Source organism: Penicillium lagena (genome assembly GCF_028827675.1).
Source record: "Penicillium lagena strain IBT 129212 chromosome Unknown utg000003l_segment0_segment0, whole genome shotgun sequence".
NCBI lineage: Eukaryota > Fungi > Ascomycota > Eurotiomycetes > Eurotiales > Aspergillaceae > Penicillium > Penicillium lagena.
Window position 1 is genome coordinate 1651313 of NW_026623224.1, and position 18160 is coordinate 1669472.

At 51.8% G+C, this 18160-nt stretch overlaps 10 protein-coding genes across 10 annotated transcripts; 5 read left to right on the forward strand and 5 right to left on the reverse strand.

Annotated features, from left to right (window-relative positions):
• Positions 1 to 19: 19 nt before the first annotated feature.
• Positions 20 to 1294, reverse strand: N7510_005828 (protein-histidine N-methyltransferase; the record flags this gene model as incomplete). Its single annotated transcript, XM_056977754.1, has 3 exons — positions 20 to 682; positions 762 to 1043; positions 1145 to 1294. 3 exons carry the CDS (start codon positions 1292 to 1294, stop codon positions 20 to 22), a joined length of 1095 nt encoding a protein of 364 aa, XP_056833786.1.
• Positions 1295 to 1767: 473 nt separating this feature from the next.
• On the reverse strand, positions 1768 to 3187 carry N7510_005829 (cystathionine gamma-lyase CYS3; the record flags this gene model as incomplete). The annotated part of the gene is made up of 4 exons (XM_056977755.1): positions 1768 to 2349; positions 2411 to 2858; positions 2932 to 3017; positions 3077 to 3187. 4 exons carry the CDS (start codon positions 3185 to 3187, stop codon positions 1768 to 1770), a joined length of 1227 nt encoding a protein of 408 aa, XP_056833787.1.
• Positions 3188 to 4441: 1254 nt separating this feature from the next.
• On the reverse strand, positions 4442 to 5294 carry N7510_005830 (DNA-directed RNA polymerase III subunit RPC25; the record flags this gene model as incomplete). The annotated part of the gene is made up of 5 exons (XM_056977756.1): positions 4442 to 4486; positions 4544 to 4721; positions 4771 to 4972; positions 5028 to 5223; positions 5283 to 5294. The coding sequence occupies 5 exons, from the start codon at positions 5292 to 5294 to the stop codon at positions 4442 to 4444; spliced, it is 633 nt and encodes a 210-aa protein (XP_056833788.1).
• Positions 5295 to 5495: 201 nt separating this feature from the next.
• N7510_005831 (CCCH zinc finger protein) lies at positions 5496 to 7240 on the forward strand (the record flags this gene model as incomplete). Its single annotated transcript, XM_056977757.1, has 2 exons — positions 5496 to 7073; positions 7130 to 7240. 2 exons carry the CDS (start codon positions 5496 to 5498, stop codon positions 7238 to 7240), a joined length of 1689 nt encoding a protein of 562 aa, XP_056833789.1.
• A 538-nt stretch (positions 7241 to 7778) lies between these two features.
• N7510_005832 (GPI anchored serine-threonine rich family protein) lies at positions 7779 to 8542 on the forward strand (the record flags this gene model as incomplete). The annotated part of the gene is made up of 2 exons (XM_056977758.1): positions 7779 to 7995; positions 8055 to 8542. The coding sequence occupies 2 exons, from the start codon at positions 7779 to 7781 to the stop codon at positions 8540 to 8542; spliced, it is 705 nt and encodes a 234-aa protein (XP_056833790.1).
• A 1077-nt stretch (positions 8543 to 9619) lies between these two features.
• Positions 9620 to 10790, forward strand: N7510_005833 (uncharacterized protein; the record flags this gene model as incomplete). Its single annotated transcript, XM_056977759.1, has 3 exons — positions 9620 to 9868; positions 9940 to 10238; positions 10304 to 10790. The coding sequence occupies 3 exons, from the start codon at positions 9620 to 9622 to the stop codon at positions 10788 to 10790; spliced, it is 1035 nt and encodes a 344-aa protein (XP_056833791.1).
• A 274-nt stretch (positions 10791 to 11064) lies between these two features.
• N7510_005834 (peptidase family M28) lies at positions 11065 to 12712 on the reverse strand (the record flags this gene model as incomplete). The annotated part of the gene is made up of 5 exons (XM_056977760.1): positions 11065 to 11139; positions 11204 to 11375; positions 11437 to 11579; positions 11658 to 12268; positions 12328 to 12712. The coding sequence occupies 5 exons, from the start codon at positions 12710 to 12712 to the stop codon at positions 11065 to 11067; spliced, it is 1386 nt and encodes a 461-aa protein (XP_056833792.1).
• A 669-nt stretch (positions 12713 to 13381) lies between these two features.
• N7510_005835 (uncharacterized protein) lies at positions 13382 to 13810 on the forward strand (the record flags this gene model as incomplete). The annotated part of the gene is made up of 1 exon (XM_056977761.1): positions 13382 to 13810. One exon carries the CDS (start codon positions 13382 to 13384, stop codon positions 13808 to 13810), a length of 429 nt encoding a protein of 142 aa, XP_056833793.1.
• A 151-nt stretch (positions 13811 to 13961) lies between these two features.
• On the reverse strand, positions 13962 to 15321 carry N7510_005836 (TauD/TfdA family dioxygenase; the record flags this gene model as incomplete). The annotated part of the gene is made up of 4 exons (XM_056977762.1): positions 13962 to 14118; positions 14173 to 14478; positions 14529 to 15015; positions 15063 to 15321. The coding sequence occupies 4 exons, from the start codon at positions 15319 to 15321 to the stop codon at positions 13962 to 13964; spliced, it is 1209 nt and encodes a 402-aa protein (XP_056833794.1).
• A 1272-nt stretch (positions 15322 to 16593) lies between these two features.
• N7510_005837 (methionine permease) lies at positions 16594 to 17662 on the forward strand (the record flags this gene model as incomplete). The annotated part of the gene is made up of 4 exons (XM_056977763.1): positions 16594 to 16881; positions 16934 to 17035; positions 17088 to 17247; positions 17295 to 17662. The coding sequence occupies 4 exons, from the start codon at positions 16594 to 16596 to the stop codon at positions 17660 to 17662; spliced, it is 918 nt and encodes a 305-aa protein (XP_056833795.1).
• Positions 17663 to 18160: the final 498 nt, after the last annotated feature.

Consider the following 18160-nt stretch of genomic DNA (forward strand, 5'->3'; position numbering starts at 1 on the left):
GATTGTAGAGAATCCCCAACTAGTGACTCGCCAGTCCGATCTCCAGAATTACCCGACCAACGCCCTCAGACTGGACATCCAACTTCTGCTGCACATCCAACCCGTCGGGACAGATATTCGCCAGCACAGCGAGGAACTCATCCACACCACCGCCGACACCGAAATAGACCTTCTTCGCAGCCACCAGGGCGCGAGTCTGGACGGTTGATGTTGATGCACTGGATGCACGACGCAACAAATCCAAAATAGTCTCCGAGAAAGCCCCCAGCGAAGAAGGGGAGTAGATGGTCTCACTGGCGAGAATAAGGGTGTGTCTTTTTCCGACGTTGTTGAGATTCTGTGCGGAGAAAACCAGGTCCACGAACTCTGGCGACCAGGCGCCTGAAATGAAGGAGATGGTGATTCTGCGTTGGGTCAAGTCATTTTTGAATTCGGTGATGAGTTCGGGCGTGATGTCCAGCTCTAATTCCTCTTGCGTCTGTTGTGGTTGGCTTTCTGGGCCAGGCTGCGCGCGGCTGTTGTGCCATGTCAAGAGTAGATTTGGGAGCGTGACCAGCCGTAGCACCGAAGCATTATAATCTGCAAATGTAAAGTGTGTTTTTTCCCGCTGCTCGGATCCTGATGTCTGAGTCAAAAGGCTTGCAAAAAGAGCCAGAGACGGCACAGCAGTGCCCGCACCCATCTAGTTACACATCGCGAGTATGGTCAGCTTCCATCCGTAAATACCAAATTAAATTCGGTAATCAACCAGACAAACAAACCTCGATAAAATGAGTATCCTCTTCTTGTCTTTCCTCTCCAGTCTCACCAGTCACCAATCTGGCAAGATCCAACGCACACTCCCATGTCTTGAACCCCCCCTCATAGAACTGGGGCTTGATATCGCCTTTTTCCAGTCCGGCAATGAGCGCTTCGTTATCGTAGCCCGCGCTGTCCTCGGCCATCAGCTGGGTGCGGATATCGAAGATTTCTCGCCGGGCAATTTGGTGGTCGCCCTTGATTGCGAGGATGTTGTATGATATTTGAGATGGGAGGGTTGAGAGCTAGTGTGATAGTTAGGATAGGAGTTGAGGTGAAGATTCCTTTCTTATACTCGAGACCTTGATGGAAAGGACTGCCGCCACGAGGTCGGTGGAATACGTACCCATTCATTCATGTCATGTTGACCCGCCTTCACCAGTTCAGGAAGTGAACTGTCCTTCTCCCGCAGAGCGGAGACATCAGGAACCTCATTATTGCCTTCGAACTCCTCGACATCGATATCATCTCCAGAGAACCCGAAGCTGAAGGCCATTGTCGAAGCAGGCCTATCTAAGCGAGTGATCACTGAGGCTGGGTAAAGGAGACGAGACAACTAGATTCAAACAACAGCCGAGCCCCTGCTGTGTCCCAATTCTTCTAATAAGGTAACTCCCTGGTGCATATAAAAATTGCAGTGGGATAGAATATGCTGACTAAGCAGGTCCGATGCCCCGCCGGAGACCATCAGACAGCCAGATCTATAGGAACTAGGCGGGAATGCAAGTATTTACTGATGGTCTGGAAAATGTAGGTGTTTCTCTCTCATAGGAACAGGTTTGATCCTAAGAGTATCGAGATATGCAGGCAGCATCGAGCCTCGTGCACGATATATATATCCACCCGACGCACGCATTAAAGCAAAGTCTATGTCAAATCACCAACCCTTAAAAGAAAAAAAGCATCAGAAAGCGGTCAAAGATCCCAGACATAACACATCTATCTCATGATCTTGATTTCATTTCCAGCTCAAAAGCCGCCATTGACCGTCTTCTCCACACCCGCCACAGCCCTCTCCAGAGCCTGCAACACATCCAACCTCAAATCCTCGGCATCCTCCACACCACAACTCACACGCACAAGATCATCAAACACCCCCGCCGCCTCGCGCTGATCCTTCGGAATGCCCGCATGGGTCATGCTCGAGGGGACCTCACAGAGACTCTCCACGCCACCCAAACTCTCCGCCAGCGTAAAGATCTTCGTATACTGACAGAAGAGGTGCGCAGCGCGCTGGCCGCCCTTGATGCGGAAACTGAGCATCCCGCCGCCCATGCCGTTGCGGTGCTGCTTGATCGCAATGGCGCGGTGTGGGTGCGAGTCGATGCCCGGGTAGTTGACGGAGAGGACGTGCGGAGAAGCCTCGAGGGCTAGGGCGACGGCTGTGGCGTTGGTGGTGGCCTCGCGCGCGCGCAGATGTAGCGTCTTCAGACCACGGTGGGCGAGCCAGCAGTCGAAGGGGGAGGGGACGGCACCGATGGCATTTTGGAGGAAGGTGAGGCGCTCTTTGAGAGTCTCGGAATTGAAGGCTGCGACGCCCATCAAAACATCCTGGAATGAATAGTTAGCTACATGAGTTATTATTAACTCATCCAAGGGATCCATCACTCACAGAGTGGCCGTTGATATACTTGGTCACGGAATGAACAACAATATCCGCGCCGTGGAGGAGCGGGTTCTGCACATAGGGGCTCATGAAAGTGTTATCCACAACCACCAAAATTCCATGGCGATGCGCCATGTCCGCCACGGCCTTGATATCGACTAGGCCCAGCGTCGGGTTCGAGGGTGTCTCAATCCAGATGAGCTTGGTGTCATTCGGCCGAATCAGATCCTCGACGTGCAGCTCGATGCATGGTGAGAAAGTAACGTGGACGCCGTGTGCAGCGGCAACCTTGGTGAAGTATCTGTGCGTACCGCCGTACACATCAGACACGGAGACGACGTGGGAGCCTGCGGCTAGAGACTGGAGGATGGTAGCTGTTGTGGCGGAGCCTGAAGAAAAGGCCAGGGCGTATTTGGCGTGCTCGAGAGCGGCAACTGCCTGCTCGAAGTTGTCACTAGGTTATAATGTCAATCTCTGGCGCCCTTTTTTTTTTTTCTTTTTCTTTTTGGAGGACTCGGATCACTGACCGGTTGGGGTTGGAGCTGCGAGTGTACTCGTACAGACCGACAGGATTGCCGACGCTAGTCTGTTCGTAAGTGGTCGATAGGGAGATCTAGCAGGGGCGGGTAATCAGCTCTGTCCTGGCGAAGCTAGTTGGCAGTAAAAGCTCACAGGCGCAATGACCGCTCCAGTGACCGGGTCGTGAGGCGCACCAGCATGAACAGCTAGCGTGCCAAACCGGCGCTCTGTCACGCCATTTCCATTCTCCATAGATCCTGTCATTGTGTTTCTGTTGTCGAAGGAAAGATTTGCGGGACCAAGGTTGAAGAGGGAGACAGAGTATTTATCGATAACGAGCAGCGATGAGATCAGCCGCCCTTGCGATGGCGAAGGATTGGTAAGCCCAGAATGTCACACAATAACCGAATAAGAACCCCTGGCGAGGAAAAGATCTCCTAGAATAACCCAATTCTTATTATCAATCAGGTAAAAACTTTGTCGCACCGTTTCAGTATACTTGCGGTCGGATCGTCCTAAGCCCCACTAGGAAAAAGATGCCGGCGGCAGCCGAGTTAGCGTCGGAGAGATGCTGGGTTCTCCGAGCGATCGGAGTATTCGGAGTGATGGGGTGAGGAGGGGGAGACTGTGTTCCCAATTAACTACACCTTTACTTCTACACTTGTGTCGAGATTAGAATACCCTTCTCACTCTCACGAATTGTTTCCTGAACCCTGTCTTGAAATGTCCAATTCCCGATTTGGCCACTCATCCCTGTTTAATTGTATCGTTTCGGGAATAAAAATAGTCAGCGTAACTTAGCCGTAAACTCCAGAATATTCTTTGCAAACAGACCTAGAAGGCGAAAAATCCGACAACGTCCCCTAGGACCTGACATGGCGGAATACCTACCCGAAGGGTGTCGGCAGCATAACGCATGGAGCAAATGCCTGGAATGTGCGCATTGCTACTCCCTTGGCTTTCAATCCGAACCTAACGATTGTTTCACTTTGGTCCCTTGAGGCTTAGCAAGCATGTTTGTTTTGTACGATGGCGCATACTACTACCATGTCTCTACCATCAAGTCTGCGTATTCCGCGCCAGAACGTGTTGAACGCATTGAGGATGCATCGCTATTCCAGTTCGTCAGTGTGTGATATTTTGAGCATATTATAATACATAGTCTGCGCAAGATGCAGTGTTGCCGGCATCAATGCCCTCGCTTTCACCGAATATGGTAGATGTCTAGAGAAGGTAGAGTGAAGGGCACAAAGCTCGCACGTGTACGGCGATTTTCTGCAAGATACATCATTATAGGTCACACAATCGAATTGGTCTCTTTCTTGGAAAGGGAAGATCTGTGATAAACCGAATACAGATAAGGGTGTGTTCCTAGATAGGGTTCGGGAAACAGTTCTTGATTGTTCTTGGGGGAAGCTTTTTCAACTCCCACTTTAAAGATAAAGACCGAAATGATCGTTGATATTGATTTGATTGCAGGGGTATCTGACCGGACTATGAATTCGAAGGCTTCTACAATCACCACCACGAGGTAGGACCCAACCCAGCCATCTGCATCGAGCCCTAGAAATGAACAGTCAGCTTGAACTATGTACCATCGCCAACAAAAAAAAGACTCACCCGAATGGAATACGCGGGCTTCCTCTCCATGGGCGCGCTGCCATCTAGATCTGGCGCATTGGGGATCTGGTCATGCCACTCCTCGCTCTCGACGCGGAACCGAACCACCTCGCCCACATCAAAGTAGAAATCGGTGCCATCATCGTTTCGCCAGATCCAGACCTGGTCCGCATAATCACTGCCACGGGTTAGTAGGTTGACCATACAAGAAAGAAAGGATCACACACAATCGAGTACCGTCTAACAAAAGCTCCGGGGGAACGATGATGTCGTTAAAGAATTCCACGCCAACTGTCGGGTTGTTAGTGTCAATCTCAACCACGAGTCTGCGAGGGTTCGCACTTTTGATGCCGCGATCTGTCGCACCGGCGATCTTCCCCAGCATGATCTCGCCTCTGAAGGGCCGGAAGACAATCATTCGGAATTTCACTGGCAGGCGTTAAAATGGTCTTCCTTAAATCATCATGGAAAAAGAAAGGCTTACCATTAACATTGACCAGACCGGTGCCATGGCCGATCAAGCCATCTGAAGACTCCAACAGGTCGTAGAAACTAATACACAGGCCAACCTTTTGAATGACCTTGTTGGCGTATTTCTCGTTGATATTATCTTCAATTGCCACGGCACTGAACTTGGAGAAGTCCTCGGGCGCGACCTGGATCAGATCGGCGAGTGTCGTCTTGGTTGCGGGCAGTCAGTTCGGATATTCCAGGCTGAGAAGCAGGGGACCAAGCATACAAGGATGAACATGTTGTATGGTTAGGTCGCGGATGGAACTGTCATCTCCATATCTCACGGCTGGAAGCGCATTATTGTATTGTTGCTGCTTGATCTTGCCGAACCAAAAACCCTGCCCAGCCATTGACTGACAGCTCCTAGGCACGTGACCCCGCGGAACGGATCAACCCGTCGATCAGCTCAATGATTTTCTGGATCCCAAAAGCACCAACGATGAGCTCCCAGGGCTTTTCGTTCCCTCCTCCGCCGCCGCCTCCGCCTCCGGCAGCGGCTCAGCAGCCACCCTACAACTCGGCGTCTCATGGACAGCAGTCGGGTCGTTGGGCTTCTCGCGGCGGCGGGGCCCGAGGAGGCCGTGGCAGAGGACATGGAAACAGGAGAGGACGCGGTGGGCAAGATGGCAGTCGACCTTCAGCCTATCCTTCAAACCCAGCAGGATTCAACAATCATTCGCCGGTGAATTATGGGTATCCTCCCCAACCGCAGCCGACGCTCTACATGCCATATCCTCAGTCTCAATCTCCGAGCTACCAACCTCCTCAGAACCCGTCTCCATACGCAACCGGCGCACCTCCCCAATCTTCCTCGCAACATTCTTATCATATTTATAATACCTCCTCTCATCCACAACCGACTGCATCATACCCACAACAGCCAGCACCTGGATATTCATCCGGTGCGCCAACATCAACAAGCCCTATGCAGTGGGGGGTTGACATGCAGAGTGGTTATATGCCTACACAACAAGCGTGGCAGGCACGCTCACATGGCACCAGTGACAGAAAGCCTCAACCGCACCATCACCACAAGCGCGACCACTCGGCAGCATTTGGCAAACCCCAGTCGACCGCACCGCGAACTCCAGCACCGCCTCCCGTGCCCAGCTTTGGCAATCCCCTACCCTCGAAGCCGCCTGCAGTGGTCGATGCTACACGCAAACTACCGAAGAAGAGAAAGCGAAAACACAACCAGCTAGGCCTGACCCCCAAGACGGACGAGCACGAATCCAGTGAGGAGGACGACGTGGACGAAGAATCGAAGCTGGCTGCCTCCGATGCAGCCCCGCTGCAATTTACCTACAAAGGACGCACGTCTACATTGCAGTCGGCGACGGACATTGCGGCATGGATCGCGGAGCGCCGAAAGAATTTCCCTACTCAGACGCGAGTAGAGGAAAAGAAGAAGGTCGCCGAGGAGGCCAAATCGATCCGGGAGGCTGCCCGGGAAGCTGCTCGGCAGAAGACCAAGCCAGCGGCAGATCCGGTCGATGAGGCGATGCGGGCGCAACAGAAGGCCGAGAAGTTGCGGCGCAACCTCGACCGAGAACAGAAACGGTTCGCCAAGGCCGAAGCGCAGGCTGAAGCGGCTCGTCGTCGGGTGGAGGCTCTAACGAAGGCGACTGAGACGGGCATGAACCCAGAGGTGGCTGTGTCGGAGCATAATGTGGGATCGCCGGTCGACGCCCACGACGCTACACAAGAGCCTCATGACCTGTCCGGACTGTCCGATGATGACAGCGATGACTGGACATCGTCCAGCGGCTCTAGTAATTCATCCGAGTCGGACTCTGATTCCGCACCAGAGGAGGTAAGCGCACGGCGCCACCAACCCGAGCGTGTGCCACCGCCACCCCGGGATGGCCACAAGAAACCCACGGTGTGTCGCTATTTCGGCCGACATGGGCGCTGTAACCGAGGAGACCAGTGCAAGTTCTCGCACGAGGTGGCAGAGCGCGGTGGCAAGACCAAGACGCCCACCGAGACCAAGGGTCGCAAGGGGCTCTTCCAGGCTGTGAGTTTATTATTGTTTTTTTGTCCGCACCCTCACATGATGCTGATTCTTTTTAGCTGTTGGAGCGGCAGAGAGAAGATGAGAACCGGCTAGTGATGGAGGTGATTATGCAGCTGGGCCAGGGTGGATTGTTAGAGGCTGACCCGGAGACTCCGAGCAATTCCTAGAAAGTACGCCTCGAGTTAGGGCTAATCCAGTCCATGATTTGTATATTATTATGATTCACTCTACTAAGACACCCCCACGCTTTGCTGATCGTCCCTGGTTCTGTTTGCAATATTTAGATCTCCCGTGGATCATGTCTCACAACCTCAGTTAAGCATCCGGTAGTCGGTTCCTGGCAATCGCTGCCGACCGAGGCAACCTCCGGGTCGACCAATAACCACGATTCTCGTGGAGTCCCACGCGCGGCCCACGAGACACGGACCAATGCGCTAGTTAGTGATTGACTTAGCTAGCTCGGGTATTTTTATTAGAGGGAAGTCACCCCCGGCTGTGCTGCTTCTTTTGCCCCTGCCGTGTTTGTTCTTCTTCTTAGTCTTCGCTCCTTTCGTTTGCGCCGTCTGCCCTTCTCTCTTTTACCTTTGTTCATCACTCGCAGACTTATTCGATCTCGACGGACTTTTCCATTTTCATCACCGCTCTCATATTCTATATACCCCCCCCCAAATACCCATACCCCCCATACATACGCATCATACCATCATGCGCGCCGTTATCTCCACCGCCACGGCCCTCTTCGCTGCCCTCGCGACAGCCCAGAGCTCCGACAACTCCTTCAACAACCCCGCCGGTGGCTACAAATTCACAGCTGGACAGACCACTACCCTGACCTGGGAGGCGGACACCCCCGGCACCGTGTCGCTGCTCCTGCAGCAGGCCGGCGGCGTGACGACTGCAGAGTCTGGCATGGCCATTGCCTGTAAGCACCTCCCATGTTGAATAATAGCGCCCAATACTGACTGTATTTGTGACCTCCAGCCAATATCGCCAACTCGGGAACCTACAGCTGGAGCGTGCCCGCGGACCTGGTCGCCGGGCAGGAGTACACCATTGAGATCATCGACGACGCCAATGAGAACGACTACAACTTCCTGCCCATTTTCACCGTCGCTGGTGCGACAGGTGCAGCCTCTACCACGGCCGCCTCTAGCTCGTCCGCTCCTACTAGCACCAGCGCCAGCGCCAGCACGACTTCGACCTCGTCCTCGACTGCGTCCACTAGCGCCACCACCCAGACCACCATGAGCACCATGAGCACTATGAGCTCCATGAGCTCCATGAGTTCCATGAGCACCATGAGCACGGCTGCTACCGGCTCGTCTCACACCCCTACCAAGTCGTCGACCTCTAAGACAGCCTCTCAGACGGCCTCGCAGTCCTCTGTGCCGGATGTTAACGCCGGCGTAGCGAACCGCGTCTCGGGCGGGATGCTGGCTGCTGCTATCGGTGTGCTGGCTGTGATGTAAGGATGCATCTTCGTTGTTGTCCCTGGGTTGTTTTGTGATGTCACGACCCGGACTTGGGATTGATTCATTGGTTACTTTGTTTTGGTAATTTTGCGTATTCATTATCCCTGTAGTTGTGTCTGGGGACTAGCCGATGTAATTTCTACTACGAGACTCTTTCTGCATTGCGCGATCGGTACTTTTTTTTCTTGAGATGCTTGGTCACTGAGCGATTATGAGCGTGCTTTTCTCCTGCTCCCCCGAGTATTTCTAGTGGTATATCCCTTGACCAGAGGTAAACAAGCAGTGCATCATAGATAGTCAGGGCACGGTAAGGAGTCAAGTAATAACGATCTGCACAGTGGGGCCCGCCGAACACGCTAAAACCAGGAAGGAACAGCGATCGACGCCTATCGGGATTCGCCGCGGGGGTGTGTTTGTCTATGATGAACTAACCAACTATACAATAGAACTATAATTAGAAGATCTACCCTGCCACGACAGAATGCCAATTGCAATCTGGATGGACCCTGTTTGCATCTGGTTTCATCATCATCTTTTATTTTAGCGATGCCATTGCCATTCGGGCCGGCTCAGCCCATGTGGTTTTCTTGCTGATGTTCAGCTCCTGACATGACATAATATCGCGATGCAGAAATGCAAGGTTCATTTCACCATTCCATTTCATTTCTATATCCTCCGTGCCGAGCCTCGTGTCGGCAAGGGGACTGACTGCCCTGGTCGTTCCAAACAACCCGGAGCCCTAGCCATTCGCCAAATGCAAAAACGATCGGGTGATGTGCATGTGAGGTATGCGCGCACAAGGATCGGGGCCCTCATCCGATCGGGTGAGTCTGTACGACCATGCACTGAGTGCCAGCGATGACAGTTCCGTTAGCAATGATTGTTGCTGCTGATGCTGCCTATCCTGCCCGACCCGCAGCCATGGGGTCTTGAACGAACGACTATATAATGCAGAGGACAGTCCCGTGTACAAAAACTCAAAAAAGATAACCAGCGCCAGGCCGAATCTGATCTTTCCATTCTTGACTTTCTATTTCCGGAAATATAGAATAGCGTCATCGCATCTCATCCACCATGCTCGCCCGCATTTATCTCTATCTCCCTGCTGTTGCCGCATTGGCCGGCTTGTCCGCGGCCCAGACCAATATCACTGCCAGCGACTGTGCCGCATCGGATGGGTATACTTCCTGCAACACCGATGTCGCGGATCAGTGGTCGTCGTGTGTGAATGGATGCAATGGCGACGGCGATTGCTCGGTCAACTGTGGTTGTACCGCGCACCAGCGATACATCAATTGCATGGCCGAGTCGTGCTGGAACCAGGTATTTCCCTATCTTTTCTGCCTCGTCTATTACTATCTTTTCTTAAATACTGACCCAACTTACCTATCCAGGTCTACTCTTGCGAATACCAGCTCTTCGTGCAACAGTACTTCTCCATCTGCCCCAATGCAGTGGAGCCGATCCCCTTCTGGCCTGCACCGGATGATGCGCCGCGCCGCTGCTCCTGCAGCTTGGGTAAGGTGCTTCAGTCGACGCTCTCGGCTCGCAAAGAGATTGCAAAATGCATTAGCAATGTCAGCAGCGACGTTACAGAAGATTTGTCGAACTGGAATGCCCTGGGCGATGGACTTGATATCGCCAGACAGGCGAGTGAATGTGCCTGCTGCGGCGCCAGCGCCAGTATTTCTGCGTAAGTCTTCCCTCCCCTAGCTACCTTGTAACTACAAATTTTCTTTTTTAACAAAAAGAAAACAGAGCATGGGAAGTCTGCCCAAACACCGACCCCGTCCTCGCAGGCGCAGACCTCTGGGGCGTATTCTTCCCAACCGACCTGCCCGATCTATACCGTACAGACCCAAGCTGGGCCTGGGACTCCTGCGACGCCACGCTAGGTAACATAAGCTGCCCGAATGTCGGCTTCACGGACCCCTCAGACAAGTTCTACCAGCCGAACAACCTGCCCAAGAACGGCACCGCCACGCTGTCCAATGTCGCAGGCACCATCACCGCGCCGCCCTTGGGCACCATCATCACCTGGTCCCAGTCGTCCACTACGTGGACTGTTACTGCGTCCGGGTATAATGAGAAGGATGTTGCGCAGCAGAGTCAGTTCCGCGCTACTGCGACGGGGACGGATGCGTTTGCCACGCAAACGGGGACGAATGCTGCGGCGGGGATGAAGCCTACGGATGTGGTGGCTGCGTTGGGGGGTGTTTTTGGGGTTGTTGTTTTGGCCTTGTAGTTAGGTCATTGCGCACGCAGACCGCGACTTTTTGCATCTATACTGTCTGCTGTCTGTGATCTAGATAGGTCGGCGGGTGGATGGAATGGTGGTGATGTTGTTGTGTTCCTTTGACGATGGACACGCTGAGATGACCTTGTTTCTGCGAGTAATTATTGCTTCTACTGTCTATGTCTTCAGTTGATTTCGAGTTTATAATATTGTGGTATGTTATTTACTTATGGATCTGCGCCTAGGTACTTGCTTTAAACTCTAACTAAGCTCGAGGAAGTGATTACCTCCATTTGTTATCCCACCCAGACTGCTCCACCACAAAGGCAATCGCCAACTCTGTGAATCGTGCCATATGCTATCCGTACTTTTCAGCAGGAATCCTCATTGAAAATAGAATAGGAAGGGAGAATCAGACTTACATCAACTGAGAAAGAACCCGTCTCATCGTCAACCCACATAGTGTCGCACACCCCGTGGACATACGGGTCGAATTCGCCGGGGAAGTTACCACCAGCCTTGGGGTTTCCCTCAGAAGCAAAAGCAGCCGGGTAACCGAGTTGCGTGTAGGACATGTAGTCCGAGCCAGCGCCTCTGCTTCCGTCAGCTAAAGGTGTGCAAGCAAGCAAGAAAGAACAAGCTCAACTTAACTTACCCGGGGAGGTCGTAGACCTTGGCAGGAATCGAGATATACTTCTTGCTCAGGCTCACTGTCCAGTTTGTGAGTGCATCATCCGCCTGGGTTGCTATAAAGCCAATAGTCTCCGTTGCGTTCCGAGCAATGAACGCTGTCATGTCCTGCATAGATATCCATCATTAGTATTATTGTAGCTGTGTATTCAAATCGGAGTGTATGAGTCCACTGAGCCCACTCACAAATTCCATCATCGCCCCAATCCGCGCGCCCTGCTCTTTCTTGTACCGGGCAATATGCTGACTACCCAGCAATCCCCCTTCTTCAGCAGCATACCAGTGAAACTCGACCGGGCCATTCTGGGGGGTATACCCAGTCTCAGCCAGAATCCGGAATGCCTCGAGGATACTGACGGTGCCGGAACAGTCATCGTCCGCGCCGGGCGCAGGCAGGAGCGGGAAGAGATAGTTGGCTGAGTCCTGGTGCGCGCCGAGGATGGTCAATGGCGCGGAGAAATTGCGAACCTTGGGCTCGAAGCGGGCGATGATTGATGATTGGCGGAAGGGGTGGGTGAAATATTCCAGCGAGATGTGAGTGCGATGGGGAGATTTGGCGATGATCTTAGTTGATTGAATGTTAGCACCGTCTTGGTATGTAGCTGCTGAGTTTGAGGATGGAATGATTACCTGGGCAATATGGTCATGAAGCCACTCCGAGCTCAGTTCCCCATGGATGTCATTGAAGTAGCGGTTGTAGTAGCCGGTCATGTGCTCGAGGACATCGAGCATTCGTCCGGTGTCAACTTTAGGGAATAGAGGCCGGACAAGCGACTCATGTACCAGATCAGGAAGATCTGCCATATGAAATGTCAAACGGTGCCTAATACACCCCACAAGAATAGAGCCAGCTTACTTGGCTTTCCAGCCGACGCCTCATGCACCAGCTCCGCATAGAAATCCGCATGATCGGTAATATCTATGAATTTCTTCACCTGTCTTCGCAGACGCAGCTTATCTCCCTCGGTCCTCCATTCTGGCTTCGAATCGCCGATAACTTGCAAGAGACGAGGCTCGGCCATGACCGCTTCAGCTTCAGGGTGAAGAGCAACAAAGGCCGCGACCGGGTCGGGATACTCGTGCAGCGCAGCCAGGACAGCATCAGGAACGGTGTAATCGCCATGTTGGGCCCACACGCTCGGAATGTCGGGGGCTGGCGCGAGGACGTGTTGCGTATCGGCGGGCACCGCTGTTGCTAGGTGGGCGGTGCCCCAGAGATAGGCGAGAATAGACCCTCGCATTCTTATGATTGTTTGGAGGGTAATTTTTGTTCAAAGCGTAGGGTCTTTCCGAGTGATGCAGTTGAAAGCGTTGCCTGCGCGGTGGGGTCCCCACCTGGTTAGCGCACAGATAAGCAGACCTAAGCGGCCAAGACTCTAACTATCAGCCCGAAGTTGAGAGTCATCTTATCATGTGTCTCCAACTATCTCCCTTCCTTGTCCTCACTTGGAGAATCAATCAAAGGGCGTAGGTGGTCGCACCAGTTTCGAGGCGTACTGCAATAGAAAAAAGGGGCAACGTGTCCGCAGTGTTGACTACCTCCGGGGACGACTGGATATTGAATCCGACTGTCTGCATTTCTGCATTGTCTCCTGTCAACGCCTACCTGCTGCTAGTCCATATCCAATTTTGAAGAGCAAAGATCCCTCGTAGGTAGTTATAGCACCCTGCACTCTGAGATTCCATGATTGACCAATTCGTCGCTTCAGATCAGGACTTCACTCCAAGACCTCTCATTTCACAAGATGGTAGAGACAGCGCCAACGAGACAAGCATGCCACGGATCCTGTCACTGCGGATTGACGCAGTACGTCGTCTTCCTCACCCTTCCACATCCATTCTCGTCGTCTCATCCACCACAACGAATCCAACAAGAAGTCTACCGCTGTAACTGCAGCACGTGTTACAAAATGAACTTCTTCCACGTTCATCCTGCCAATCCTCGAGACGATTTCATGCTCCTTTCACCACTTGATCCAGATCATGAATTGAGTACCTACCAATGTTACGACAAGAAACGGAAATACTACTTCTGTCCAAAATGTGGAGTGCGATGCTTTACGTTTACTGGCGTGGGCGAGACCGATGTCGTGGATTTTACAGAGCTTGCTGATAACAAAGAAGGGAAGAGAGAAGTTTGGCGCGCGAACTGGGATGGAGAGAATGATACGAGACCGTATGTTTCAGTTAATGGGACTACGATTGATGCTAGAGAGGATTTCGATCTACGTGTTCTCACTGAGGAGAAGAGAGTGCAGTATTTTGATGATCGGAGTGAGCCTGAGGAGAAGAAGAAGGAGGCAAGATGGGACAGACCACATTATGGTGGAAGTTATTGACCGGTTGAGAAGGGTAGTAGGGTCATTGATGCCAACGCGCAGTAAGGTCAGAGCCTAGAGTGTCCATTTGACATCACGAAAAAGAGAACAAGAGTCGGTTCTCGCTTCGCTTCCTTCCGCTAGGCCCTCTGTAGAGAGCCGCCATTATGATCTACGAACCTAAATTCTTCCGCAGAGCAGGCTCCAGAGGAAACGATTGCTCTTCCTCCGTAACATCTTTGTATACTGTATCCCAGCGGTGTTGAAGCGGTTCAGGAGTAGCCCAAGCATTCTCAGGATCACGAAGCCAGAGTCGCAGAAGATATCGTCTACTTTCCGTTAGAGAAACTCCAACTAATGTCAAGGTGTAAAGAAGTACTGACTCTTTCCCAGGCTCATCCCTAAATCCGTTCCGTGCATGGAAAATGCTCAGATTGTTGATATATTGCACATCCCCTTTTTGAAAGCCTAGCGAAGCACTATGTTTCTCTGCCAGAAAGTGCAGAGCATCCAGTGCTTCAGCCTGCGCTTCCGTTATCGGAGGAATGTCGGTAGACCTAGGCTGGGAGAGGAACCCCGTAAAATATCTCCGGGCGTATTGAATGAGGACACGCTCAGGAGTCGTCGCCGTGGCTGGTTGGTGATACAGAAGAGGACGAAGCGTGTATGGTTTCTCGGGGTTGTTGAACCTTGAATCGGTTAGCTTAGAAGGTAATCTGTTGACTTAGAATGTCCATACCCGTCAACCGGCCAATCCTGCGACAGAGTGTGGATCAAGTCAGGTCGTTCCTTTGCAAGAATGTTGTACACATTCCAGCTGCTGGACAGATAGCTCTCGCCCGCTTCTGCGGCAGGACTCAAGCAGAGAAGTGAAACAATATCCCCCGCATCGGTATGGAAGACCTGCTTGTCAGCGGTGTTGGAAGGCGCACCGATCTGCCCTTTGTCCACAGTGTTGGTGAGGTCCTTGATATGGGACAACATTGGAGAGGTTCCATTTTGCAGTCGTGTGTCCTGCTGGCGGCCACGAATACTTCCGATGTGGGAGGACACTCCAGTATAGATTATGATATTGTCCTCTTTAGAATAGTCATCGATGCACAGGCCACGGATAACGACGAATCCTCGGCCGTTATGGATCTCTCTGGAGAGATCCCTCAAGATTGGACGAAGATTCGGAAGAGGGAAAGTTAACTCGTTAATGTGCCCCAGTGGCTTGTTCAGGGCTGGCTATACTGTTAGTTCAAAACTAATTCAGATCAAGAATGCGTACCTTTGAAACTTTTCAGGGCAGCATCGATCTCATCCAGTTGAGCATCACTCAGTTGATAAATCCAGTCACTCCGTTTCTCAACCTCTTTGCCCTCCCAAACGAGCGGCGAAACCAGTTTCTGAGGAAATCCTGCTGGCAAGGTAGTCTGCAACGACTCTGTCTCCTTGCGAAGACGGGTACGCGCTTGATATTGCTCCAAGTTCGGATGATACTGGATCTCCGGCTGAGCGGGCTTGATGATGGTTTGAACGGCAGACATGATGGATGGTCTCTATTACTGGTACTGGAAGTCCGAGAGGGGTTTGAAAATCTAGGGCCAAAACGCTGCCTATGAATCTTCGCCGTTGCGCAATACTGCTGACGCCGCTACTAATATAGCCGATCGCGGATTATCGCGTCATATCCCCCGCATCAACGTTGATTAATCGGCGTGCAACTATTCGCCATTATTCGCCATTATTCGCGACATCGGTCTCGCCCACGACGAGACTGACCGAGTTACGCAGCTCGGCAGGCTAAGCCTCCGCGAGGTGGAGTAATGAACGTGGAATGTAATCCATAGATGCGGCGGAAATTTTGGATATACAGCATGCGTGGGAATTCCTTTACCCCGACTCATCGCTGACGCAGACCCAAGTCTATGTTCAGCCTATAATACGTATCTGCATCTGGCGACTTACAGCCGGGGTGGACCAAACGTTCGTGTTCTAGTGTAGTCTTCCATGCACATTGCCGGGCTAAGCGATGACAACATTCCATGCTACATTATTGCCATCGCGCGAACTCCAGCGATGTGTAGAATGACACACCAGAATTTAAAAGGATTTCTGAAATGGCCTTCAAAATAGTGCCACGACAGAAAAAAAATTAAGCAAATACCCTGAAGATGTCGAAAGTGCTGCAAGAAGCATACAGTATGCTCCTCTATATCTTCTCAAGCCCTAATCGCTGATAAGCCAGGCCCCCCTTCCCTGAAAGCATCGCTCAGTCGCGACGATGACTCAAGCATTGGCAATGCCTCAAGATCCAGCGTCCAGATCAAAGAGGCACATATTCTGCAAGAGCGCCGGATTGGTGTCTGGGGCGCGATATCGCTTATCATGAATAAGATCATCGGATCCGGGTCCAGTATCTCTCTCACGAGAAAAAGGGACAACTGCTCATTCGAAACAGAATATTCTCTACTCCGTCGACTATCCTTGAACTGTGCGGTAGTCCAGGACTGGCTCTTATCCTTTGGACTATTGCGGGTATTCTATCAACATGTGGAGCGATGGTGATGCTCGAGTTTGGCAGCAGCATTCCGATCTCTGGGGGGATGAAAGTTTACATGGAACGCTCGTTCTCGCCGAAACTACTCATGACATGCATATATCTGTTCTACTGTGTCTTTCTGCGTGAGCTTTATGGTCTCTTCGTTTGCTCGATCGTTGGCTAACGTTCATCTCAATGTAGAGACCTCGGCGAGTAACGCAATCACGGCCTCGTCATACCTCCTTGAAGCCGGGGAGTGGAATCAACAGGTTGGAAAATGCGTGGTCTGGCCATCGCTGCGGTATCATTTGCGGTAATAACTCACGCTGTCGCGCCACGAGTGGGCAGAGCATTGCAGGATGTCCTCAGCGCAGTAAAGCTGTTTATCCTATTCTTCATTGTCTGCACAGGCTTTGCAGCGCTTGGGGGCCATCTTCGAGTCCCCAAGCCTGATAATCTTTCTGTGTCCCAATCCTTCCGAGGAACGTCAAGCAGTGCCTATGGGATCGGCACGGCGCTTTTGAATGTCATTTTCTCGTACCAAGGATATGACAACTTGAACGCGGTAAGGGATTAAAAAAGGGTTATCAGAAGTCATGCTGAAATTTGGTCTCTAGGTCTTGTCAGAAGTCAAGAACCCCCAAAGAACTCTTCGTATTGCACTGCCTACCGCCATGAGTCTGGTGACTGTGCTCTATATTCTGGCTAACATTGCATACGTGAGTCCGGTTGATCTGGAAGTTGACAACAACAGCCTAATGATACTAATAGTTTGCCGGTGTTTCGAGGGAAGACTTCCTGAATTCTGAGCTGACCATCGCAGCTACTCTCTTCAGAAACGTGTATGGCCAGTCTGCCGCAGTAAAAGTCCTGCCTGCCCTAGTAGCCCTTTCGGCTGTTGGTCATCTTCTCAGTGTGGCTTTTACAGTTTGTAAGTTTCTCTTGCCCTGTTATCCACTGAAAACTAATCAATCGCAGCACGGTTAATCCAGGAGCTTGCCAAAGATGGCACTACTCCCTTCCCAGACCTTCTCATGCAGAACCGTCCTTTCAGAACACCAATTTTCTCTCTTGCTGTTCATCTCGGTGTCACGATTCTTTTCATCTGCGCCCCTCCAGCAGGCTCCGCCTTCAAATTTATCGTCGGCCTGGGTACCTACCCCGCGGTGGTTCTTTTGACCGCTATCACGATTGGCTTGATGAAGCTGCGCCTGTCCGAGCTTGAAGACTTCCAGTCCTCATTTACTGTGCCTTGGCCAGTCCTAGTATTTTATCTTGCAGGAAATTTTGTAAGTGTTTATCTGATGACCTGGAACAGTGAAACTGACTCGCCCAGTTCCTTCTGATCATGTCCTTCGTGCCACCAACGAACGATGATGATAGCAGTCTTCCTTATTGGCTGTCTCCAGTAGTTTCTCTAGCTATTTTAACTCTGGGCATTATCTACTATTACAGCCGGTGGGCCATCCTACCCCGCATCTTTGGTTATCAGCTTGATCGAGTGGTGGTGGGCCTTAGTGATGGAAGCCAAGTATCGCGGTATAAAATGAGGAAGTCAAGAGATTAAATAGATCTTGTGGAATTTAAGATACCCACCATCTTTATTATCAAATTCACCGAGCAATAGTGTGAAAAGTACTGCAGATCTATATATATTTTCCGTCTTTGGTAGGCGGTCGGTGGGCGTAAGCTGATGTCACCTTAAGCATCGGTGGACTCCGACGACAAACCATTTCCCCCATTTCCAGATGAGAGACGTCACAGCAAACAAGGGAGTCATTGGGCCATGATCCCAGATAGTGTGAGCAGGCCACAATTGCCAGGCACAGCAATAGCCCAGCAAC